General features: G+C 34.5%; 1 protein-coding gene across 1 annotated transcript in view; it reads right to left on the reverse strand.

Moving 5' to 3' along the window:
* Nucleotides 1-1,173: 1,173 nt before the first annotated feature.
* Nucleotides 1,174-27,343, reverse strand: part of LOC131432735 (junctophilin-1-like) — a 373,602-nt gene continuing 347,432 nt past the window's right edge. Inside the window, exon 4 of the mRNA XM_058599215.1 lies at nt 1,174-1,332. Within this exon, the coding sequence (XP_058455198.1) occupies nt 1,321-1,332 (12 nt within the window). The 3' untranslated portion in view covers nt 1,174-1,320. The remainder of the gene's footprint in view (nt 1,333-27,343) is intronic.

Genomic DNA, 27,343 nt, shown 5'->3' on the forward strand with positions numbered 1-27,343 from the left:
GGTGATGGAATAATATCTTGACCAAGTGTTCGTTTTCTCAACAAAACTTCTTCAAAGGGCTTTTGATTGGAAAAGAAGGTATCACTCACTGGTTGATGAAGGAGACTAGCTGCTCGTGACGGATTTTGTGAACTTAATCCCATTCCAATGGGTATTGAACCGGTGCTAGGTATAGTATTGCGCGTGGGAGTAGCTCCTCTGATTTGGGAGCCAGCTCTAACAACTTGTTCAGGCACAGATTCATTAGAAATACCTTGACTCGTGGCACACTGGCCAGTTCTATCTACAGAGGATTGTCTGGACTGTGCTCCTAACCTACTGGCGGCCCTTGAATAACGGTCGATCGAGCCATCCCTACTAGGAGGTCTCTTATAGTGATCAAAATAATCTATAGAAGTTTGAATAATTTGACCTATCATAGGAGCAGACTTTGCTGCATCGGAAGATTGGATGGAATTTATATTAGTAAAGATATCTTGTTGATATCGATCTACATCTAACTGCTTATGACTTAGCCTATCAGATAGATTCGAATCTAACTGTCGGGGCTGATTGTTTTGCACTTCATTATTGATGAAGCTATCAGATTGCATTGGTTTGTGCATACCCGGTGACGCATTTGTAAATGTGTTTTGTACATTGTATGACGGATTCGATACCGTTACGTCGCTTGACTGTTTATTCTGTTCAAAGTAGTGGGACGATTCCTTACTGCTAAGCCTTTGCATAGAGTTGAAATTCGATATCTGCTGTTGGGTAGTGGAATATCCTTTATTATAGATACCGTTATTGATATCACTATAACCTAAAAGTGAATGCATTTGTAATGGTACGCCCAAAGACGCCTGATTATAAGAATTTTGTTTAATCATTCCATCAGTAACAGCAGCCTTAGTCGGTTCTAGTAGCGTCGATTTGATGGAATAATCCAAATGCATTCTATAACGATCTCGTTTTAGTCGTTCGAAACGTTCAAGTAATTGCGGTTTGAAGTCAGGGGCAAATTCTTTAGCCATTTGTATTGCAATATCTGAATCTTCTCGAGCGTGATCAGCGGCAACGTCGGCTAGTTCTGCTTTGCCGCGTGCTGTCGCCGTCCTAGAAATAGCTATATCAGCCTTTTGCAACGCATACTTTGAAGCACGTTGAGCAGAATCAACTGCAGCATCTATCCGCTCTCTAAACTTTGCGGATCGAATGAGAAATAGATGTCTCTTTTTTTGACTAGTAATTAGAACATTATTTTTGTATTTCCCTTCTTCTTTCGTTCCATCTTTGAAAGTAGTTACACCATAGCCATACTTTTTATTAGAAAACCATTCACCTTCGTACCTACAATATAACAAATTGTTAGTATCTTTGAAAATGCAGTAGATGTGATGTTTGATTATCTATTTCAATGATATGAATGAAATAGATCCATTAAAATGCTGTGCTATGATTACTATTTCTCGGTTAATGTTTCAAAAGGGCGTATAAGCAAGTGACAGTTTCTCTTTGTTTACTTTCTCTTCTATTAATTACCAAGCGGTTTCCACGTTCATCACTCAACTCTTTGCATGAAATGATACCCGAAACTTTCGACTTTCAAACAGAATAGCGATATCAAAGAAAATCTTTTTAATCACATCACAATAATCGAAAGAGAAAGTGATTAAAGAGAAACTGTCACTTGTTTATACGCCCATTTGAAAAATTAACCGAGATTTAAGATTAGACTCATTATATTACGTTAAGCTTATTCAAAATATTCGGAAATTATAATAGATGATAGTGCCAAATAATAGTGCGGGATGTTTTGAATGGAAAAGCACTGCCAATACTCGCATATTAATCCCATATTGATTTTTGTTATTTTTAATTAGCTGATGGTTTATGTAATAAAATGTAAAAACACGAACTCTTTCTGGTCCCTTATGCAAAGTATTCGCAGCCCTCTTAGTGCGAATTTCATTTATCTAATTAATTGAAATATATACATATTAGTGGCATCTTACCTATGTATCGTACAATAATACCAAGATTTTCAGTTTGGATTTAGACACCGATCGATCCACACGCATCTTAACGTATCTCAACTGACTTCGATCAGAACAGTTACGCATACAAATATATATCACTACTACTACAAGCCTATTGTTTAAATTCTTTTTATTGGTGAGAGCTATAATTCCCGCATTTAAGTGACAACAATATCGAAATGGCGACCGACCCAGGTGGTGGAACGCCACCTTGGATGTCCGGTAACTCGTTTGGAATACTTTCAAGCCACATCCAGAATACAAGCCCTACTCTACCGAACTCAAAAAAGACCAAACAATCAAAACGAACAGCTCAACGTGATACAGTAAATGAATTCCAATACACCAAACAACAGCGAACCGACGGAACAGATAACGGAGGAAAGTACTTAGTAGTCACTAGAACCGAGACAATGGATGAACTCAATCCGTTTGTGATTAAAAAATGTGTTGATAATATCTCCAAGGGCGTAGAAATCTCTATATCAAGAGATGGAACGTTACTCCTAAAATCAATTGAACGTCAACAAGCCGAAAAGATAGCGGAAGTGACTAAATTCTGCGATGGCGTCAATGTCACTATCACCGATCACCCCACACCAAATACAACCAAAGGTACAATCTTTTGCCGCGATCTGAAATACTCGAGCGATGAAGAAATTATAGAAAATCTAAATACTTTTGGAGTCACGCAAGTTAAAAGAATGCAACGGCGAAATAAAAACGGCGACCTTGAAGACAGCGGGATGTTTATCCTAACATTCAATCTAAGCTATTTACCGCCAAGCATTGATGTTGGTTTTTACAAATGTAAATTACAACTATATATTCCAAACCCGATGCGGTGCTCAGAGTGCCTACGGTTTGGCCATAAGAAGGATAACGACCAAAGTCCATGCCAGCGAGATATCATTTGCATCAACTGCCGAGGTAACCACAACGCGCTGAACAGAACGTGCCCAATATTCCTAGATGAAAAGGAAATACAAAAAATCAGAACCACTGAGAGGATTACGATGAGAGAAGCCAGGCGAAAGCGTAGACTCCAAGTCCCACTACCACTTCTGATACCACAACCGTTTAGTCAGTCATTCGCAACCGTCTTAGGAACTCATCCACATACACCGAGCACCCCTAGAAGTAACCCATCAACACAACAAAACACATCACCTATTGGACCCAAAGCCAACAATAAGAATGAAAAGCCGTCACAAACATGTTCGTGCGGAAACAAGTCAACCAGTACACTCGTTCAACCATCACAACAACACAGTACAGAAACGACGATCAAAGCGAATACCAACATACATACTTCCAAAACAAACACTCCTAAACAGTAAAAGAGGACAGGTAACAACGGAAACTAAAGAAAAGAACAAATAATAACATTAACGAGCCAACACAATATGCCCTTAACCAACAAAGTGAAAACAATTTCTTATTTCAAGCAGTTAGAACATCTATGTTTGTAGACGACTTTAATAGTGATATTTGAACTGTACATAAAACAACGAGTGCTTTAAAAAAACTCATTTCTCTACAGTGTATACAATCTTACAGTGGAACTGCAATGGTTTTCTACAACACCTGCAAGAACTTAAGATACTTATAACAAAATATAATCCGTACATTTTAAGCATTCAAGAAACACATTTCCAAGCTCACGCTACTCCTTCCTTAGAAAACTTTCAATCATTTTGCAAAAATGATCATTTTCATACAAGAGCATCAGGAGGAACAGCAATATTTGTTCGTGATGGATTCGCAGTCAAAGAAATCGAGCTCGATACTACCTTACAGGCAGTCGCCGTGACATTATTCTACCCAACCGAATACACGTTATGCAATCTCTATTTGCCTCCAGGAGAAGCAATCCCTAAAAATGACCTAAAATCTATAATGGAACAACTCCCACCCCCTTCCTTATAACTACCGACAGTAACGCTCACTACATATGCTGGGGATGTAAAGACAACAACAGTAGAGGTAAAATGCTAGAAGAACTTTTCGAAGAACTAGATCTCAACTGTCTCAACGACGGGTCACCCACCCACTATAGCACCGCACATAACTCATATTCTTCCATAGATCTCTCATTTGGTAGTCCAATAATGTCAAATAATTTCAACTGGGAAGTTCACGATGACCTATGCTCTAGTGACCACTTTCCTATCATAATAACGCCATTAGGAAGGTATTCCAATAACACAAAACGTCCACGTTGGATTATCGGTTAAGCAAACTGGGAAAATTTTCAATCCTTAGTTACCACCAACTTAAATATTGAAAAACCATCAAACCCACTAGTCCAAGTTGCACATTTCACCAAAGCCATTATAGAATCCGCAACAGAAACTATCCGCAAATCATCAGCCACTAATAAACGGTTCAAGCCTCCATGGTGGAACCAAGACATTGCTCGAAGTATTAAAGAACGTAGAAAAGCACTCAAAAACTATAACTCCCATATGAACACTAAAACACTACTTCAGTACAAACTAGCTAAAGCGAAAGCAAGATACTAATTCGGAAAGAATCTTCTGATCAGTGGAATAAATTCGTTTCAACTATCACACCTTCCACCCCAACTACTATTGTCTGGAACAAGGTACAAAATATGCGCGGGAAAACTAAACCAATCACAAAACCCTCACTTAAGGTAAATGGTACTCTCATAACATCTCCAACGGAAATTGCAGAAGAACTAGGTAAACAATTTGCACATACATCAAGCTCCTCGAACTATTCTCGAGACTTTCTCGAAAAAAGTGCACAACCTTGTATTATAGATTTTAAAGAAGAAGAACATAGCGACCTAAACGTCCCGTTCAGTATTATAGAATTGCATATGGCTCTCGCCACTTGCAAAGGATCTTCTACAGGAATAGATTATATTCACTATCATATGCTTCAGCAACTGCCTATCGATGGCAAGTATTATCTCCTCGATATTTACAACAACATTTGGAATCAACATGTTTTTCCAGAAAAATGGAGGGAATCAATTGTTATAGCAATTCTGAAACAAGGAACCAATCCACTTAATCCAGATAGTTATCGCCCAATCTCATTAACGTCATGTCTTTGTAAATTGTTAGAGAAACTTGTAAACCGAAGATTATTATGGTTCCTTGAAACTCACCAAATTATCGATCCTTCGCAATCTGGGTTCACAAAATATAGGAATACGATGGATAACTTAAAATCATTAGAATCCGCTATTCAAGAAGCCTTCAATAAAAAAGAACACTTAGTCTGCATTTTTTTGGGTCTTGAAAAAGCATACGACATGACTTGGCGCCCCCAAATAATTCAAATGCTTTCCTCAATCGGTATCCGCGGAAATATGTTACATTTCATCTACAACTTCCTTCAAAACCGCACATTCAAAGTACATGTAGATAACTACTCATCAACCCATTTTGTTCAAGAAAATGGCCTACCTCAAGGATCCGTCTTAAGTACCACCTTGTTTTTGATAGCAATAAACTCAATGCAAATCTGTTTTCCTGTTACTATAAAAGGATTCAAATTCGCAGATGACACCGTAGCATTTACATCAGGCAAATCCTTGTCAAAAATAGAAGAAAAATTGCAATTTTTTTAACAAGACTAGAACAATGGTGCGAATCTACTGGCTTCAGATTCTCAACTACAAAGACCAAAGTCATCCATTTCTGTAGAAGAACAAATTGCTCAACTGACCCAAAACTGAATCTTAATGGCGAACCTCTCGAATTCGTGAATGTACATAAGTTTTTGGGAATGATGTTCGATCGAAGACTCAACTGGTCTTATCACATAAAAACTTTGAAACAAAGTGTTAACCAATCAACCAACATTATTAGAACACTGTCAAACATAAACTGGTGATCTCATCGATAAATTTTACTTACTATGTACAAATCACTCGTGTTGTCAAAAATAGACTACGGTAGCATAATCTATAGTACTGGTAGAAAAAATATCCTTCGCCAGCTAGACACAATTCAACATACGGGAATTCGACTAGCAACAGGTGCATTCAGAACCAGTCCGATCGAGAGTCTGCACGTAGAGTCAGGAATCCTACCGTTACGATTAAGAAGAGATTACCAAATGATGGTAATAGGTATCAAAATATGTTCATTAGAAAATCATCCCCTATACAAAGTGTTCAAAAGAATGATTGAAAATCCACATCTAAACGAACCCCTATCAAATTGCAAACCATTCTACCAGCGATGTCTTGATTGCTTTCGAAAGTACAACATTTTACCTCAAATCCCAATACCCCGCAAACACACACAATACGCACCATGGATCGGTTCCGCTCCACATTTCGACAATAGACTTACGAATTTCCATAAATCTGACACACATCCAGTAGAATATATATTTGAGTTTAAGAAGCTACAATCAGAGTACAACGATTTCAAATTAATATTTACTGATGGATCTAAAACAGATGATGCTGTCGGACTTGCTGTCTTGGGACAACCGCAAAACATAGTAAAACGACTACCCTCCCATGCTTCTTCATTCACCTCAGAACTACTAGCCCTTTATGTAGCAGTCAACCTCGCACTAAAAACCGAGTAGAATTTATATTTGAGTTTAAGAAGCTACAATCAGAGTACAACGATTTCAAATTAATATTTACTGATGGATCTAAAACAGATGATGCTGTCGGACTTGCTGTCTTGGGACAACCGCAAAACATAGTAAAACGACTACCCTCCCATGCTTCTTCATTCACCTCAGAACTACTAGCCCTTTATGTAGCAGTCAACCTCGCACTAAAAACCGAGTTCCAGTACAAATTTCTCATTCTTACGGACTCTCTAAGCTCAATCCATTCCCTTCAAAATCCATTTAGTGACAACCCAATAGTCCAAAATATATTAGATCTTATTAGAATGTCTTCAAAAACTATTGTATTTGCATGGATTCCTAGCCATACAGGAATTCAAGGCAACGAAAGACCCGACATATTAGCACGATCCGCAGCTGACAAACCTATCTCCTCCACACAACCCACATTCTATGACATGATATCAATAATCAAAAGAAACGTTGAAGATAAGTGGGAAGAAATGTGGAAAAGCCTTACTGAAAACAAACTTAGAAACAATCAAGAAACCACTACCGAATGGAAGGGCATCAACCATTACCCAAGAAAAGACGCTGTCGTACTAACCCGTATACGTATTGGCCACACAATTAATAGGTGTGTATTGGTTGTAATTAATAGGTTCAAGATACTTCATTTAAAGTAGTTGTGGTCAAAAGTTATGTATTTTTCTCATCTTCCCACCAACACACGTACACCAAGTCGAAATAACTGTTCATATTTTGAAATGATCGTAAAACCATTTTCACGTATTTATAATTAGTATAGTGCTACTTAGCAAGTGCGTGAAACATCAATGAAAACAAATGATAATCGGGAGGAGCCAAATATGAGGGCTATGGCGCATAAGTACTCAGATGGGAGTACAGAAATGATTTTTTTGACCGCCGTCGCCGAGTATGAGGGGGCGTTGCCATGCTGCCTTCTCATGTACTATGGAGAATTCTGATCACTTTCCGAGCAATGCTTGATTCAATTTCATCACTTGATTTGGATTGAAAAGATCTAGTAGAAGGCACCTCTTTAAGCCTGCAATATGTACAACATCGTTTTGTTTCCGACGCGATTGATAAATCCATTTTCCATTTCTCGTCATGGTCTGGTGCACAAAACCTGATGTTTCATGTCGAAAATGCAAAAGTTCGCTCGTCGTTTTCGCTTTTTGTGTTTCTTATAATTCAGCTTATGGGAAACCCATTTAACACCTTTTGAACCTTTCCATGACCGATATAGCATGTTTTCCGTAAGCTTCAACAGGAATTCGATGTGATTCAGTAACACTTTTCTTCAAAATAAAGTGATGAATCAACACTTTCCGCTAGTACTCTTTACATGTCACTCATGCTAGTACTCGACATATTCGGTCGTATGAATAAAACGTAGAAAAATCTGATTGTTGGTATGCATAAAAACAAATTCGAGCATGCAGTACAACCAACTTTCGAAGTATTTAGTACATGCCGCATGCCGTAAATGTACAAACGTAGTTAACTTTTTTGAACTCATTTTGATTTTTTTTAAATTGAAGATAATTCACTCTTTTATTCAATTACAACACGGAATCAAAACCCTTTACTACTCAACGAGAGTTTAATGAGGGAGGCGAAATTGGGTAGTTCATAAATCACAACTGTTGACAAACAGGTTTTGTATCGAACTCACTTGTTCATTCTTCTCAGCTGAATATTCATTTGCATTCAAGTGCTTTGGAATTTTATTGACTTTTCGTCACACAATGTATGCTTCGTCGCGTTCACTTTTTTTTAAATAACTATTTATTGGAATATGAGTTAAAATTAAATTATTAAGATTTAAATTGGGTGTTCAGTGTTCAGGTTATTACCATGAGGACATTATTTGCTTCCGCAATTCTGAGATTTTTGTGTAGGGAAAATTCTAAACCTACTTGTATTGTGTAATGGAGAAAATGAACTTATATACTAACTTACTAACTAATACAGAGAGCGAATCGATTCAATTGAAGATTGCATCGATTTTTGTCGGAATTTGCTTATAATATTATGTGACATTACATCTAATGGTTCTATATTTGTGAGTCTGTGTAACTCATTTGTACTAAACCAGGGAGGACGCTTCAAAATCATTTTCAGAATTTTATTCTGAATCCATTGAAGCGTTTTCTTCCTGGTGGAACAACAATTTGACCAAATTGGTACTGCATAAAGCATGGCTGGTCTGAAAATTTGTTTATAAATTAACAATTTGTTTTTTAGACAGAGCTTAGAATTTCTGTTTATAAGAGGATATAAACATTTAATATATTTATTACACTTTGCCTGGATTCCTTCAATGTGATCCTTGAAAGTGAGTTTTGAGTGAGAAAGTGAGTACATAAGTATTTAGCTTGATCAGACCATGTCAATTCCAAGCCATTCAATTTGAGAATGTGATTATTGTTTGGTTTAAGAAAAGAAGCTCTTGGCTTATGAGGAATGATAATTAATTGCGTTTTTGCTGCATTTGGTTTAATTTTCCATTTTGACAGATAATCACTGAAAATATTTAAACTTCTTTGTAGGCGACTGCAGATCTCTCTTAGATTTCTACCTGTGGCTAACAGACTTGTTTTGTCACAGAATAGCGAATTCTGACAACCAACGGAAAATATTATACAAGATTGGAGCTACGCTCGAACCCTGCGGAACACCGACTCGTACGGGTAGCAATTCAGATTTACAATTCTGATAGCTAACCTGAAGAGTACGATCAGTTAAATCATTTTGATCAAATAAATAGGAAACTGGAAATCAGACATTTTTGCTATTATACCTTTGTGCCAAACACTGTCGAATGCTTTTTCTATGTCTAGAAGAGCAACTCCAGTGGATAACCAAGAAGATTTATTTGCTTTTATCATGTTCGTTACTCTGAAATCCAAACTGCTCTGGTAAAAAATTGAATTCTCATTTATATGAGACATCATTCTCAACAAGATAATATTTTCAAAAAGTTTACTGATAGAAGAAAGTATGCTAATTGGTCGACAACTTGATGTTTCTGCTGGATTTTTATCAGGTTTCAGGATAGGAATTACTTTAGCGTTTTTCCATCCTTTTGGGAAGTAAGCTAATGAAAAACACTTGTTGAAAATTTTAACCAGGAGTCTCAAGGCATAAAAATTCCATCATTACCAGGAGCCTTCATGTTTTTGAGTTTCCTAATAATTGATTTAATTTCATCAAAATTCGTCTCAATAATGTCATCGTGTGATAACACTTGGGTTGAAATATGCTCATATTTCAGTGAGACTTCATTTTCAATAGGACTCACAACGTTCAAATTAAAATTGTGTACACTCTCGAACTGCTGAGCTAGTTTTTGAGCTTTTTCGCCATTTGTAAGAACTATTTGATTTCCTTCTTTGAGAGCAGGAATTGGTTTCTGAGGTTTCTTAACAACCTTATAAAGTTTCCAGAAAGGTTTAGAATATGGTTTAATTTGTTCAACTTCATTAGCGAAATTTTCATTTCGCAAAAGAGTAAATCTATGTTTAATTTCTTTTTGTAAATCCTTAACTATGTTTTTCATAGCAGGATCACGAGAACGTTGATATTGTCGTCGACGAATATTCTTCAACCGAATGAGCAGTTGAAGATTGTCATCGATGATAGGAGAATTTATTTTAGTTTGAGCTTTGGGAACTGAAAGATTTCTAACTTCGATTATATAATGATTCAAATTATCAATTGCTGTGTCGATGTCCGCAGAATTTTCTAAAATAGTTTCATGATCCACATGATTTTCAATGTGAGATCTGTATTCCAACCAATTAGCTCTATGATAGTTGAATATAGAACTAATTGGATTAATTATAGCTTCGTTGGAAAGTCTGAATGTTACAGGAAGATGACCTGAGTCAAAGTCAGCATGTGTAATCGGTTCACTACAAATGTGACTTTGATCCGTTAGAACCAGATCAATTGTAGACGGGTTTTTCACGGAAGAGAAACGAGTAGGATTACTGGTATAAAGAACTGTGAAGTAACCAGCTGAGAGTTGATTATGAAGTATTTTACCATTACTGTTATTTTGCCTACAATTCCACTCGACATCCTTAGCATTTAAGTCCCCTATTACGAAAAATTTCGATCGATATCTTGTAAGCTTTTGCAAATCGCCTTTAAAGAAATTTAATTGTTCGCCGGTGCATTGGAATGGCAAATATGCTCCAGCGATGAAATAAATTCCATGAATGGTTTCAACTTCGATTCCCAAGCTTTCAATAACTTTAGTATTGAAAGAAGGTGAAATTCGATGTTTAATTTGCCGTTGGACAAAAATGGCAACTCCACGACCCATTCCAGTAAATTTGTCAAATCGATGAACCACATAATGTGGATTACTTTTCAATTTGACATTTGGTTTAAGAAATGTTTCTGTCACAATGGCAATATGAATTTTGTGAACTTTGAGAAAATTATAAAATTCATCTTCACTCGATTTCAAAGATCGAGCGTTCCAATTTAAAATATTCAAATAATTATTTAACATCACTGTTGAATTTTAAATTCATTATAATATTATTTGCAAATTGCCATCCGGTTTGAAATGCTTCAAATAGTGATGAAGTCGAATTCATTTGGATGATCATTTGAAAGAATTGATCTTGTAGGTAGATCATTTTATTTTCAGTTATATTGCCTGAATCAACTTCATTTAAAGAAGCGAATGGCATTGAAGGAATATAGACTGTCATTAGAAGAAGATGATTTGGCCGGTCTACCTATTAATAAATTGTTTTCGTTAGAAGATGAACTGCAAGGCGGTCCTGTGTTTTGATTATTTACATTAGAAGAAATAGGTGGTAGATTTCTACCTAATATACCAGCATAACTGACATTAGAAGAAGATGATGACGAGGTCGATCTACCTGTTAATAAATTGTTTTATGTTTTAAATTCGAAGAAATCAGTGCCTTAGAAGAATAAGGCGTGGCATTTGTAACGGTTTTTTGATTTTCAGGTATGTTATGTAAATTTAAGGTCGTTGATTTGACTTGTTGTCTAAGCGAACGAGCGTTTAAAATTTTTTCCCTGACAGGACATTTCAAATAATTGGATGAATGATTTCCATTGCAATTCGAACATGAAAATTTATGAGTGGTTTCATTCATTGGACAAACGTCTTTCGAATGCGACTTACCACAATTCAAGCACCGTATATCCATATGACAATTTTTGGTTCCATGACCGAAGACTTTTATCATTTGATAAGCCTTTTAAAACAGCCTTGAAGGGTCTGTCTGATTTTATATCATATGAATAAAATTGATGAAGTTTCTCGGACAAATATCGAATAAGACGTTCGTAATCTTCCAATCCATCAACCAAGACTCGACATTCTCCTCTTCGTCCGATTTGAAATGAGACTTTTACTTCCGGGAGAAAAGTAGAAAGCTCAGTACGAAATGCTTTGAAGTCGGAAATCATCACCGTCACTGGTGGCATAGATTGATGTTTCTTCCCAGAACGAAGCGTCTATTTTGGGAATTTTTGAAGAATTTTCTTCTATGTCGCTACAATCGGATTCAGGAAGAATCTCGTGAATATTGTTAGACGGCATAGAATCAACGGAAGGGAATTCCTTCCGTCGTCTTTTATTTTTACATTCAGATTCTATAAGATCGTGAATGTTATTAGAAAAATGTTGAATAACGGATTGTGATTTATTCCGTATTGAATTATTTTTAGCCTTAGGCTTGTTGCCTTTCCGGTTAAACGCAGGCAATTTTTAAATGAATGAAATTTGAAATTAAATTAACTAGGCTAAATTAGTCTTCGATTAGACTCCTAGCTAGCCTTAAAAAAGACTGATTAATTTCTTAGTCACTCTAATATCACTCTTTGTATCACTTAGTCACTCTAATATCACTCTTTGTATAGCCTTCAGAAAGGCTGACTAATTGTTAGTCTTTAAAAAGACTGTTAGTGATTCAGGTTGCCTTAAAAAAGACTGAAGCCTTAAATCAATGAAACTCTAGGTAGCCAGAAAAAATTTCCAGGAGCCAAGAGCTATACGCGTGCGGTGCGAACGACTGTTCAACACCGACTGACGTCGCGTTCACATTTATATTCACTATCGAATGCTGTTAACAGAAAGAAAAAGGTCCATTTTTTCATATCTTATGAATGTTCATTCCCGTAAACATATAAATAGTAACCTCTAGAACTACCTACCGAAAAACTGTAGTAAAACTGCTTTTATATACACCGATTCAATTATTTGTACTATGTTCGAAAATCGTTGTATAGTGAAGTATCTTATTTTGTCATGAACTTGATCCACATTTAGCTTTTACTACCGAAATTCTAACTTGCTACGTTTCATTCATACTGCCCATTTACATTACTCTAACTTACTATTGACAAAACGGCATTGTTTCTGAAACGCGATGTTACAGCAAAGATGTGGCTATAGTTTCAACGGAAAACTAATCCCTGTTTGCAGAGACATCTCTTGAAAAAATCCCGCATTATTGATTAACACACATGATATACTATATGCACACGGAACCACCCGCGATCCCATTTCAACCAGAATATTAGTTGATTTTCTGAATTCGATTGGTTAAAATTGGGTACAACTATTCGATTGTTGTTTTAATTAAACTGTCATTTTTGTTTTTCGATGAGCAGAAACGATGGTTGAAACAACTAATTTAACTGTTTGAAAAAAAAAATGCTGTCAATTAGTGAGGACACATACCTTTCAATTTCAACAAATATTTTAGTTGAAAGAACTGGTTTCGTTATTGAAACAAAATTCTGTTAGTTGAAAAATAAATCGGTTTTATTTGTTTTAGACATGAGTATTGAAAGTGAAAAAATGAGTATTGAAAGATGATGCCTTCAAACGGTTGAACTAAAGTTATGCACTGATAATTTTACTAAGTTTATATGAGCTTAGGTGCATTCAATCGCAGCGCCTCTGTGTGTTTGAAACCCTTCGCTCTTGTTACTTTTATGAATTAAATTCATGTCAAAAAGCGTTTTATTGCTAATGTATGAACATCATCATCGGTATCAAACAGTTAGCAGTAAAACAGTCTGCTGGAAGTAAATCAATGATCGAATTTGAAGTATAAAATTTTTGCGCATACCTGAAAGATTACGAGATGATCATTCATTAACATTTTCTAATTTGTCACCAGATCTTTTTCATCTTAAACAAGGTTAACTTTAACACAACACCGCTGTTAGATAAACACTTGTTATCATAAATTTTTCAAATCGAATGAACACAATTTCACCAAACGCTTTAACCATCGATGTTGTTTTCATTGACATTTTGAAGCGACGCGAACAGATTTCAACTAGAAAAGTTGTTGATTTTGCATTGCGATTATTGTTTTGCTTTCAACTGTCTCCGGTATTTGACAGCATTCAAAACAACATATTTTTCAACTACTTGAATATATGCAAATCAAAAACCATTTTGGTTGAATCAAAAAGAAATTAGTTAAATCAACTATCGCAAAAATCAAAAACTGCGATATCGCAATTTTATGATCGAAGGGTTCTCCGTGCATGCTTCTTGATAATTGAATCGAGAAAGAATGGCTAAATAGCAAAAGAAGACATGAAGTATCGAATTATTTTTCAAAATTTTCGTCTTAGTTTTTACATTGTTAATACTATGAATCAGCTTTAAATTTTCAGTAATTTTTTTTCATCACAGCATAGCGAACAGTTATAAAACGTATTTTGAACATACTTCAACCCATCACTTCGTTCGGAAATGCCATAACCACAACGCTTATCGTTTTTCCATTCACCCATATAAGTTTCAATTGCACTACCATCCAGTTGTTCGTCTTCCACAATGAAACTAGCATTGGAATCTGTGTGTACTGACCTTTAAATAAATAACAAGCAATAAATTCATTTATAATATAAAAAAAAATATCAATCATACTTATTAGTCATTCCTGACTGTGAAGATTCTGTGCTAAGCCACGAAGCAACAGATGTTGTCGATCGAATACTCCCTGATTCATTCCCTCGTTTTTCCAGATCACCTGTACTACGCTGCTTTCGTATTTTAAGGCCCTGTAGTAATAAATAATAATAAATAAACCTATATCAAATTTTGCATAACATACGTTGTCTTATAATGCTATAATGGTATCATAAATCTGTCTTCTTTGAGTATTTTTGCGTTCCTCGAGTAAAAACTCTAAGGAATCACTTTGAAACCCAACTTAAAAACCCTATTCTCCTACTGCCATGTACCATTTGATGGCTTTCGTCGGGATAAAAAAGATACAGGGTTGGGACGAGGCATGACAGATCATAATGACATTAAAATAGACGATATTCGAAGTACAAAGCGATGTAGAAGCTAATCTGGTTGGTTTGGACGAACGATATAACAAATCGTTTTACTTTTACTCTCAATAACAAAATTAACGGTGAGTCGGTGTTGAATAACCAACCCGGGTTGGCGTTTCAATACATAAAACGCTGGTCTTTCAAGCCAGTTGTCGTATGTTCGAGCCCCAACCTGGATCCATAGTACTAGCCATGCAATGATTCTGTACGCTAAGAATCGGCTGCGAAGACTGTTGAAACAGAAAGGCCAAGTTCCACGAAAAGAATGTAATACCAAGACTTTGCTTGACTTTAACTTTGCAGTGTTGAACAGTCGTTCGCACCGCACGCGAATAGCTCTTGGCTCCTGGAATTATTTTCTGCAAGGATAAATTTTTTAATATTACCATTTAATTCTGTTATAAGTATATCACGTCACTATACAAATTCACTATGTATCTCACAACACTATAAATTATGTATAATGAACGTCACATTACATATACGTATTTCGAATACAATTTATATTCTCCTTCAGTGTGTTAGGTTTTTGCCTTTCTCATATAGAAAGGTTATGCAATCACTGTGAAAACCGACTTTTGAACCGAAGCCCGGAGGGCCGAGTGTCATATACCATTCGACTCAGTTCGTCGAGTACGCAAAATGTCTGTGTGTGTATGTGTGTGTGTATGTACGTATGTGTGTATGTAACGTTTCTTTGCACTAACTTTTCTCGGAGGTGGCTAAACCGATTTTCACAAAATTAGATTCAAATGAAAGGTCTTGTGGTCCCATACAAAATTCCTGAATATTATTTAGATCTGACTTCCGGTTCCGGAATTATGGGGTAAAATGTGCAAAAAATTGTGAAATTAACTGCACTAACTTTTCTCAGAGATGGCTGAACCGATTTTCACAAACTTAGATTCAAATGAAAGGTCTTGAGGTCCCATAAAAACTACAAGGATCAGCCCCATGGGGTTGTTCGAGCCATTGATGTGGAACAAGGCAACCAAAATTTCTAATGATCCACAATCAAACAGTTGAATCAATCGTCACACTTTTTTTTACGTTGCTGACAGTATGGCCTGTATAAACGATGATTCGGAGCATTCACCTGCCTTGACCTGACTGAGTTGCTGGAAGCTACCCAAAAACGTCACACCAACAAAGCATCCCAATCCAGAATAATCTCTTCATTGCTACAAGCTAAAGAACATGAAGATTCATAGAACGTATGCCACAAACAAATGATGTATTTAAATTTCAATTCAATACTGTGTAGGTCCCACCCTCCCTATGTCCCCTTACTAACTCTAGGGGAGTATGCCACCCCGTAATACGGCATCCCTTTCTCTCTCTCAAACAACAAGACAATCGGCCACGTTAAGCTAAAGCAAATGAGCCCAATAAAATTTTATTTGAAAAAAAATCGTCACACTTTTGAATTCGCAAATGTACGAGAGTCTGCTTCGATTGAACCAAAACCGAACACGCGTACCCAGAATATAGACTTTATTTGTCGTGATTTGTATTTGTTTTGTAGCCGACGAAATTACACCAATAGCCCAAATGTATGCAATTATATGTTTGTACACGATACGGATATCGATATTTAAGCTACCTTTCGCAAAGCTTGTGTTCAAGTTTTGTATGCAAGCAGTTATTTTTATAGCGTTTCTCTACCATTAAAACCATTCTGCGATTTCGGTTGAAGCGATAAACTTTTTCTTATTATCAATCGAGTTCATCTTATATAAATTGGAAATTAATCTTATGCACTCCAAATTTACCCTGGGGTAGTTGTCAATTTCTCAGGTGAAACGACATAACATGGAATTTCATCCGAACTTGCATGACACAAGATCAGAGCATGCCAATTAAAGCTTCAAATCGTTTTATGGCACTTTTTGTCGTGCTGTCTAGAAACAACCTACCTCTAGCATGGTATTCGTAGGACTGAAACGTTAGCTATAATTTTGCTTCTATTTATAGATTCGCGTGCTTCCAACAGCTTCGCTTTAGCATCGATTGACCAATCAGAGCAATGCTTTCCCTTTGATATATCGCTTACTCCTTCAAAACCGTCGACTATGGCAGGGAAATCCACTATGCCGGAGATTTTTTGCAGTAAAATAGGATTCTGCTAGCTATTAATCAACATTTCAATGATATACAATTAAAAATACATGGTTATGAACATTCAAATCAATGCGTAGAAGTATTTTCAATCAAATGGTGACATAATATTAATAATTGATACAAAATAGACTGAGCTGTAAGTGTTTAAAACCTGACCACTTTTCTAGGTGTAGTTTGTGATTTGCACCCCTAATAAAGATGTGTTCCACATCAAAAATTCCTGAATATTATTTGGATTCGACTTCCGCTTCGGGAGTTATGGGGTAAAATGTGCAAAAAAAGAAAATATGTGTTCTAATTTTTCTCATAGATGGCGCGACCGATTTTCACAAACTTAGGTTCAAATGAAAGGTCCTGTGGTCCCATGCGTAATTCCTTAATTGCATGCGGATCCGACTTCCGGTTCCGGAAATATAGGGTAAAGTGTGTTAAAAATTGTATACCATCACTGAAAAACCTTAAAAAATTTCTAAATCGACCTCAAATCTTTTCCAATTAGATGGTTTTTATCAGTAGACGGTCAAACAAACCGATCTCGGTTATTCTTCTAACAATCGAAGAAAAAAAATTCTGTTTAGTATTATATATGATAGTATGATTGATATGAGAAAGGCATCATTACACCACTAGGTGGATAAAAACAGGTTTTTTAATTATTGAAAGAATGCTGCAATGTTGTTCCTTTTATATGAAACGGAAGTAGGTAGATTCCTACAACAGGTATAAATACTTCGAAAAAAAAACTACAAGGATCAGCCCCATGGGGTTGTTCGAGCCATTGATGTGGAACAAGGCAACCAAAATTTCTAATGATCTTTATTAGGAACCAACACCGAACACGTGAACCCAGAATATAGACTCTAATTGTCGCGATTTGTATTTGTTTTGTAGCCGACGAAATTACATCAATTGCCCAAATGTATGCAATTATATGTTTGTACACGCTTGCGATACGGATATCGATATTTAAGCTTCTCTTCGTCAAGTTTGTGCTCAAGTTTTGTATGCAAGCAGTTATTTTTATAGCGTTTCTCTACCAATACTATCCTTCTGCGATTTCGGTTGAGCGATAAACTTTATCTCATCATCAATCGAGTTCATCTTATATAAATTAGAAATTAATCTTAAGCACTCGGAATTTACCCTGTGGTAGTTGCCAATTTCTCAGTCGAAACGACATATGTTAACATGGAATTTCATCCGATCTTGCATGACACAAGATCAGAGGATATCAGTTGAAGCTTCAAATCGTTTTATGACACTTTTTGTCGTGCTGTCTAGCAACAACCTACTACTAGCATACTACGCGTAGGGCTGAAACGTTAGCTATAATTTTGCTTCTATTTATAGATTCGCGTGCTTCGCTTTTGCATCGATTGACCAATCAGAGCGATGCTTTCCCTTTGATATATCGCTTACTTTTTCAAAATCGTCGACTATGGCAAGGAAACTCGGTATGCTGGAGATTTTTGGCAGACAAAATACGACACTGCTAGCTATTATTCAACATTTCAATGTTATACAATTGAAAATACATGGTTATGAACATTCAAATCAATACGTAGAAATATTTCCAATCAAATGGTGACATAATATTAATAATTGATACAAAATTGACTGAGCTGTAATTGTTCAAAACCTGACCACATTTCTACGTGTATTTTTTTTTTGAGTTTTTAATTTGCACCCCTATATAGAAAACAAAAATGTGTTCCACATTAAAAAGTACGGGTGTGTAGTGTCAGAGACATAACTGCATGTCGTGAATACGAATAAAACTAACACGATTTCTTTACACTTTCGGATTCGAATTGATAATTGATTGATTGTGTGAATTGCGAAACTTTCCCCTTTTTCACTACTAAAATTTTCAACGATTTTTGACGTCGATTATCTAATTTCGGATTTGCATATTTCATTGAAAAAAACTATCAAGATGCTGTACTGGACTCATTTCTGACTTTTAGATGGACCAAATTGTGGAATTCTCTACGATATTTAGCACAGTTCGGAACATTTATCTCGAACGATTTTCGCACAGCAAAAAGTGCACGAAGCAAATCAAATCATTGTGGATTTTCACTAAACTGATGATTTCTACCTTCGAATTTCAAAGAAGTAATCTTAATAGTTTTTTAGATAACATTTAGAGCCATTAAAACGGCTGATTTTATATAATGTTGTCCACTTTTCGTTTCTTGTTTTCTTTCTCTTCAATGCAAAGCACCAGCAGCTGATGCAATCGTTCTTGCTTGAATTGAAACTAGCTTTGCGTACAATCCGACACATCCGCACGCAGTGCCAATTGATGTGAAACTGGTTTAATGCGTCTTCTCGCTTTGACGACCGGAAGGCAAATGAGAACTACGACCTGAGCGTTTGAGGTTTTTAACCACGCAGAAGGTGCGCTCTCCGATGCCGCTGTTTGAATGCGTGTTCTGGCCCCGACGTCTGCTTTCATCCAACGCACAAGATGAAATGATTGATTTTCGACCACGGTTCCCTTTTTATAACGTTCAGTTGAAGATATGACTACCTCAAAATCGTCGTCCTTGCGCGAAAAACCCAAGCAAAACTAAAGAGTTTTCCGCGTTGTTTTAAAATTTTCAGAAAACTAAATTTTTGATTGCTTTGTGGTTATCTCACACTGTTCAAAATATTACCCTAAATTTGTGATCATATTTTTGATGAAATAGTGAAAGAATTATGTTGCTGCCATTAATACAAGTCGAGATATTCACGATTAAGTTCAGCCCATTCTTCCATATGGCTAATTTTGAAAAGGCGCCCTATAGTAAAGTTAGTCGTATTCACGACAAAATTATCAAATTTGTTTAGGGAAGGGAGAGGTTAAGTGTTTTCTATGTTTGTCTGTCCCCTGTGTGTAGGTAGTAACTTAAAAAGCCAGGAAGACCTATTTCCTTGGTCTCTGTTTAGTAAAGAAGTGGAATTATGTTTGGAAATTTCTAGACTTTCGGGAGAGCGGATTACCCATTGGGGCCCCTTGTAATTGTTTATAAAATTCCCCTCTGAATTTGAAATAATTTACATCCATGCAAAGCCGGGTTAGAGTAAGATAAGACCTTACTTTGCATTTCCATAAAATACTACTCATTTGTTTAACTAACCAATCTTCCAACAGATTGATTGAGTCCTTCACAGGAACACTTGGGAATAAGGCGGCTACATCAAAAGATACCATTATTTCGTCATCTTCGATTTCACCTGAGTTCAGAAGTTGAGTAGCGAACTCATGTGTATTGGGAATGGATCTACTGAAAAACTTTTTCGGCATATTTTTGAATTCTTCCACTAGCCATTTGGAGATTTTTTGGGTAGGGGCTCCTACTGAAGAAATAATTTCCCTTATTTCATTCCCAGGTTTATGGATAATCCTTTGAAACAACATTGCAGCATTCTTTCAATAATTAAAAAAAAAATCTAACACACTGTAGAAGAATATAAATTGTATTCGAAATACGTATATGTGATGTGACGTTCATTATACATAATTTATAGTGTTGTGAGATACATAGTGAATTTGTATAGTGACGTGATATACTTATAACAGAATTAAATGGTAATATTAAAAAAAAGTATCCTTGTAAAATCATTCTGTTCAAACACTCAAACGAAAAGTTAATCATTTTCTGGCTACCTAGAGTTTCATTGATTCAAGGCTTCAGTCTTTTTCAAGGCTACCTGAATCACTAACAGTCTTTTTAAAGACTAACAATTAGTCAGCCTTTCTCAAGGTTATACAAAGAGTGATATTTTAATATAATCAGTCTTTTTCAAGACTAAGAAATTAATCAGCCTTTTTCAAGGTTAGCCATCCGAAGAATTATTCTTAGAACTAATCTTTATTAAGTCTGTATTAAGACCACCACAAAATCATTCTTCATCAAAACTTAACCAAACTAGGAGTCTATTCGAAGACTATTTTAGCCTAGTTAATTTATATTCTTTAACAATGCCTGCATCCAACCGGAAAGTCAACAAGCCTAAGGTTGAAAATAATACAATACGGAAAACCCAGTTTTAACACTCCAAATACCAAGCCTGAAAATAAGTTGGAACGATAACTTCGAGCTGTCATAGGTCTACTGTTTTTCATGAATCTCAATAAATTTTACACCCTCGAATTTTGTGAAGTTCGTAGATTGATTCAATAACTTTGTAGGAGACGATTGGTAAAGGAAAACCAATGAAAATTTGATTTTTCCCGCTCCAGGTTATTTTTTTCACGCGCCCAATATGCCCTATCTGCTTATCTATTTTCTTTTCTTTGGCATAAACGTCGCATAGGAAATATTGAACACTTCAACTTCACCGAGTCATAACTTTGTTGTTAGTCAACCGGTTTTCGAAATTTGTTCACCATTGGAAAGGTACTACTTCCAAAAATAAAATGCGCTGAAAAAAACGAAAAATACAGCTCTCTACCGAAAGCTATGATGAAAACTGTATATAGATGATCTCAGCCAGTGTGAGACATTTTACAATGATCGTAAATATCTCGAACTTCAAGCGATGACCTATATATTTTTAGACATCATTCGATTGCTAGTGATACCAGCTCAAGGGGAGAGTTGCTTAATACAAACTATATTGTGCCTCTAGAAAAAAAAAAACGTGATATACAATGAGTCTAAGAGTGCCACTCTGTGCCCCATGGAACAGCTACTTGTCAAAACTGAGCCCTTTGTGCGCCGCAACTCTGCAACTGTATAAAAACGAAAGTGCCAATATTGATAAATGCACCAATGTATTGTGTTAATGTGTGATTGCCAATTGTTTCAAGCGACTCCCCTTGTACCAGCTACAATTTTCGCCCAACTACCATTCACGGACTATCAAAAGAAAACCTTAAAAAATCGATGAATTCATAAATGTATATGAATTTTTCATTTTTTCACATGTTTGTATATAACTCAAAAATTTAAGCGGTGACATGCACATTTTCTTGCTCCAAAATATTGGAATCATTACCAGAAACCATTGATTGATGAACAAAATTATATATCCGCTCAAAAAAATTATATATACGTTCAAAATCAAAAAGAAATTTGATACAAATACAGAGAATTTCTATTATTAGGAAAATTTTGCCGAACAAAATCAAGTCAAAACTTTTAAATTTGATGACATGTATTTTTTTATTATTTTAGTTGGAAATTTATTATAAACAAAATTTACAAAAAAAAACTAGAACTTGGATTTTAATTGAAAATCTTAAAATTTTTTGTAAATATACTAAACTCTAAAAATAATTATATTTTTGTATTGCACTAAAGGTCTAAAAATTTTTATGCACAACCCAAACACAATTGATAACTACTAAAATTCTGATTTTGTTTTAAATTTTTCCATAAAATCGCAAAAAAATCGGTAGAAGATCGGAAATTTCAAAATTTCAGATGTATATCACGTTCCAATGTCTCTGCAAATCAAAGTAAATATATTACAATCCGATTAACTAATAAAATAAATTTTGTGACAACACAAAAATTTTAAATAATTCCAATGGCTCTGTACAATAAGAAATAGAACGTGAAATTATATGAATTTCACATACTAACCCATGGCAAAAGAAACCAACTACAATTTAAAAATAACTTATTGCTTGATTTTTGTTTTACACACAAAAACATATATCTTAAATTTTCCTTTACCCTAAACGACATCAATTATAATCGAGATAATATTAAAATTTGAATTTCACAAACTTAGAATTATTTCGGAGTATATAGAATTCGAAAATTGTCTGAATTTTCTATTAGTAAAATCAGCTCGAAAATCTATTATATAATTGTTCACCAATTCAGAAAAAGTAGAATAACGAATTTAGCACAAAAAATCTCACGAAATTGAGTAAAACCTGTTTTTATCCACCTAATGGTATAATGATGCCTTTCTCATATCTCTCTTATTCTCATATAAAAAAGGTATTCTTCAAACAATTTTGTTTGATTTTTGAAAAACATGAAAGCTAGTGCATGAACTAGTACAACCTACAGAATGAAACAGTTCTCATATCGGTTAGGCTTTGTTTCTCAGTGAATTGAGTTCCACTATTCCAAGTACTTAGGTAACTGGAATCGATCCGAATATTGGTTTGCAGCAGCCTTTGTGGTTAGCACCAAACGAAAAATTCAACTGCAGCTTACAGTTGTGTTCGTCTCGAAAAACAACCTCTCCGTTTGAATGCTTTTTACTAAATGAACCCCTGCACAGTGCAAGAAAGTCGAAATTAATCAATACACAAGTATAGAGAAATTCAATCGTTTAGTGAATCTGGAGAAGGTATTCAAACGATTGTATTTAAAGTCAGATAATCTCTGTAACAGCATTATCAAATAGAGTAATAGCACAGATAACAGATATACAGGCTCGAACAAATTTTTTCAAAATCCTGTGTAAATTTCAAATTTGCTATACGTTGGAAACACTACTGCCACCTACTCGACTGTTCGCCGCGATCTTTCAAAACGTTCCACTACGTTCTGGAACGATAACAAAATCCTCCTGCCTGTTGTAGAAATATTTCAACTACAACAATTTTAACACTTATCACACGATTTTCCTAAGTGTTAAAGACAATTTTATTTCCATGTCGCATAAACCACACGAGAATTCGATCGAAATAAAACAAAAATAAACTTGTCATTTTAACCAACAGCAAAACAAAAATCTATCGTGAAGTGAATGTTGCACCCTCATGTGAAAGCGGCATGTGAAAGCGGCACCCAAATAGTGGTGACACCTCGTGTCGATCGTGGTGACATCTGCAAGTGTTCGCCACACTAATTGAGCAAATTTTACACACAGTTCATATGTGAGCCTGTATATCTGTTATCTGTGGTAATAGCCAACGTGAGTGAACTTCATCTTGCCGAATATGAATTAGAAGACAAAAATACCTTATTTTCATATGTAGCTAGTAAATGCCTTACATGATAGAGTATTTTTCAAGTAAAAAACCCAATGTTTGAACACAATTTAAAAAAATATTTCCTTCGTCTTTGTTTTATAAACATTCTCGAAAGTATTTTCTGTCAAATGCAAAAAGCCGATTTTTTTCATTCGAATCGATGTTAGATATAGCAGTTTAAAAAATAACCTGTTTTTGAAATAGTTTTGCTCATAACTTCTGTTCAGACAACGCTACCTGAATGCGCCAGTCATTAAAAAATTGATTCTAACAAACTCTAAAAGATGTTCAAAGTTACTTAATACGAAAAGTGAAAAATAAAAATGCTAGAGCAAAAAAATAAGCTAATAGCTGTAACCCTAAAACCGTTGCAGATACAACAATGGTGTCTTTAGCAAAGCTGCTCAATATAAGTATATCTATAATTTTTCCGAAGGTTGCAGTCCTCTATCTCAACACAGCCGGAAAATAAGTTTTGGATCACATTAATAACAAGAGCCACCCTAATACCATGTACATCGATATATGGCTTATCTCTCACTGATCATTTGTTTTGAAGACTTTATAGCTCTAAAGTATGTTAAGATTAAGCAACAAATGGTTTTCCCCCCCTAGATTGTATATTTACCAACATTTTTAAGATTGTCAGTGAAATCTAAGTTTCAGTTTTTTTTGTAAATTTTGTTCATAATAAATTTCCAACTAAAATGATAATAAAATGTATGTCATCAAATTTAAAAATTTTACCTGATCTTGTTTGGCAAAATCTTTCCAATAATAGAAATTCTCTGTATTTGTATCAAATTTCTTGAGATTCTTTGAACGGGTATATAATCTTGTTCTTCAATACATTGTTTCTTGTAATGATTTCAATATTTCATAGCAGAAAAAATGTACATGTCATCGCTTTGATTTTTAAGTTGTATACAAACATGCAAAAAAAAATAATGAAAAATTCATATATATTTATATATTTATCGATTTTTTAAAGTTTCCTTTTTTATTCAATATTACAATATATTTTTAGGGGTCGTCAAATGGCGAGATAACTAAGTCCTCACAAGTCCCTATCTCATGCCTCTCCGAGCGTCTATGATGACATTTGGTAAATAGAACGGCGTCGACTGGGTGCTATCGCCTTCTGCGTTAGTAGCAGAATGAGAGGGTGCGAAATGGCTTGTAGGTTGAAGCCCATCCTAAAGTGCAGTGTTTATCATAGTATATTACAACATATAATTCTGTTGTTTATTACATCATGTATTATTATTATTATTATTATTATTATTATTATTATTATTTTTATTTTTATTTTTATTAGTATTATTATTATTATTATTATTATTATTATTATCATTATTATTATTATTATTATTATTATTATTATTATTATTATTTTTATTATTATTATTATTATTATTATTATTATTATTACTATTAGAAGAGCGTAACTTACACTGCGACATTAACTGTTATATTGTATCATAGCATATTATTTCACATATTATCGTCTTACACTGTTTTATGTTATTATATACTATGTTGTATGGTATTATACTGCATTGCATTATATCATATTATATTGTATTATATTATATTATATTATATTTTATTATATTATATTGTATTCTATTATATTATGTTATATTGTATTCATTATGTTGTATTATATTATATTATATTATATTATATTATAGGCTTTATTATGAGTAGTACTACGTACCTCTGCGCAAAATATAAATATGTTTTCCTTATAAGTTATCATTTTTAAAGTAAATTTTAACTAAATATCAAGGTCTTCACAAGGTGAGCTGGGTCCTCACTGGTTCCTGTTTCATGCCTACACGTGTATCTGTGGTGACAATTGGTCGATGGAATGCATTGATGGCAGAATGAGAGGATGAGAAATGACATATAAATTGAAGTAATATAATATCATAGCATATTGCAACATATCATTTTATTCAATCTATTATTTATTATATAATTCATTGTACTATATTATGTTGCTTTTTATTATTATTTTCATTACTATATTTATTGTTATTATTATTAATTCGTCATCAATAATAATAACATATATTATTTTTATAGATGTGAATATTATTGTTGTTATTAGAAGAGAAATATTCTACTTCCTGCAGTATTGCGAAGACAGAAGAGCATAACTGACACTCACATTAACTGTTATTTTATATATTGATTTATAATATATTATATTGTATGACATTGTATTATATTATATTAAATTAAAATATATTATACTATATTATGTTATATTATATAATTTTGTAGTATTTAACTATTATTATTATTAGTATTATCAGTATTTCTATTGTTTCTATTAGTATTATTTTTATGATTATTATTATTATTATTATTACTATCGTTACCATTATTATAATCTTTATCATTATCAGCTACATTTTCAATTCCATACTACACATTTCACTTTAAACATATATTATTAAATTGTTTCATATTATATTACGTCATATTTTGTGGTATTATATTATATTACATTGTACTATATTATACTATATTATGGTACAATGTTTGGTATTGTTTTATATAGTATTGTAATGCATTTTTTTAATACACAATTATAAGTGTATTATATTGCATTGTGATGTGTTACATTTTTATATTTTATGCATAATAATATTTTATTATATTCAGTGTCGTATAGTGACCAAACTATATTATAATATATTATAGTATATTTTACTATCACTGAGTTTGTACGAAACGGTGATGATCTGATTGAAGATGTCGAAGCCTGTGGACCTGTTGATGTTTGATCCGTCAGTGTAAAACACCTTTTCACAGTTGACTGTTCTAAATTTATTATGAATGATATTAGTGGTCACTTGAGGGTGTATGTGATCCGGAATTCCACGAATCCCTTCTCTCGTGAATGTGTCGAAAACCACAGTAGAATCAGAAGTATCCAAGAAATGAGCACGATTGGAAACAAACGAAGAAGGATTAATATTCTGAGCCATTCAATCAAAATACAAGGACATAAAACGGGTCTGAGAATTGAGCTCGACAAGCCTTCCGAAGTTTACAATCACCATCGGATTCAAGATGTCACATCGGATTAGCAATCGATATGAGAGATCCAAGAATCGATTTTTCAATGGTAAGACACCCGCGAGCACTTCGAGACTCTGCGTATGAGTCGACTGCATGCAACCAAAAGCAATACGAAAACAACGATACTGCATTCTTTCCAGTGTAATGAAATGGGTGTTCGCGGCGGATCGGAAGCAGAAGCATCCATATTCCAAAACGGACAATATCG

The sequence above is a fragment of the Malaya genurostris genome, chromosome 2, assembly GCF_030247185.1.
Source record: "Malaya genurostris strain Urasoe2022 chromosome 2, Malgen_1.1, whole genome shotgun sequence".
In the NCBI taxonomy this organism is placed as follows: domain Eukaryota; kingdom Metazoa; phylum Arthropoda; class Insecta; order Diptera; family Culicidae; genus Malaya; species Malaya genurostris.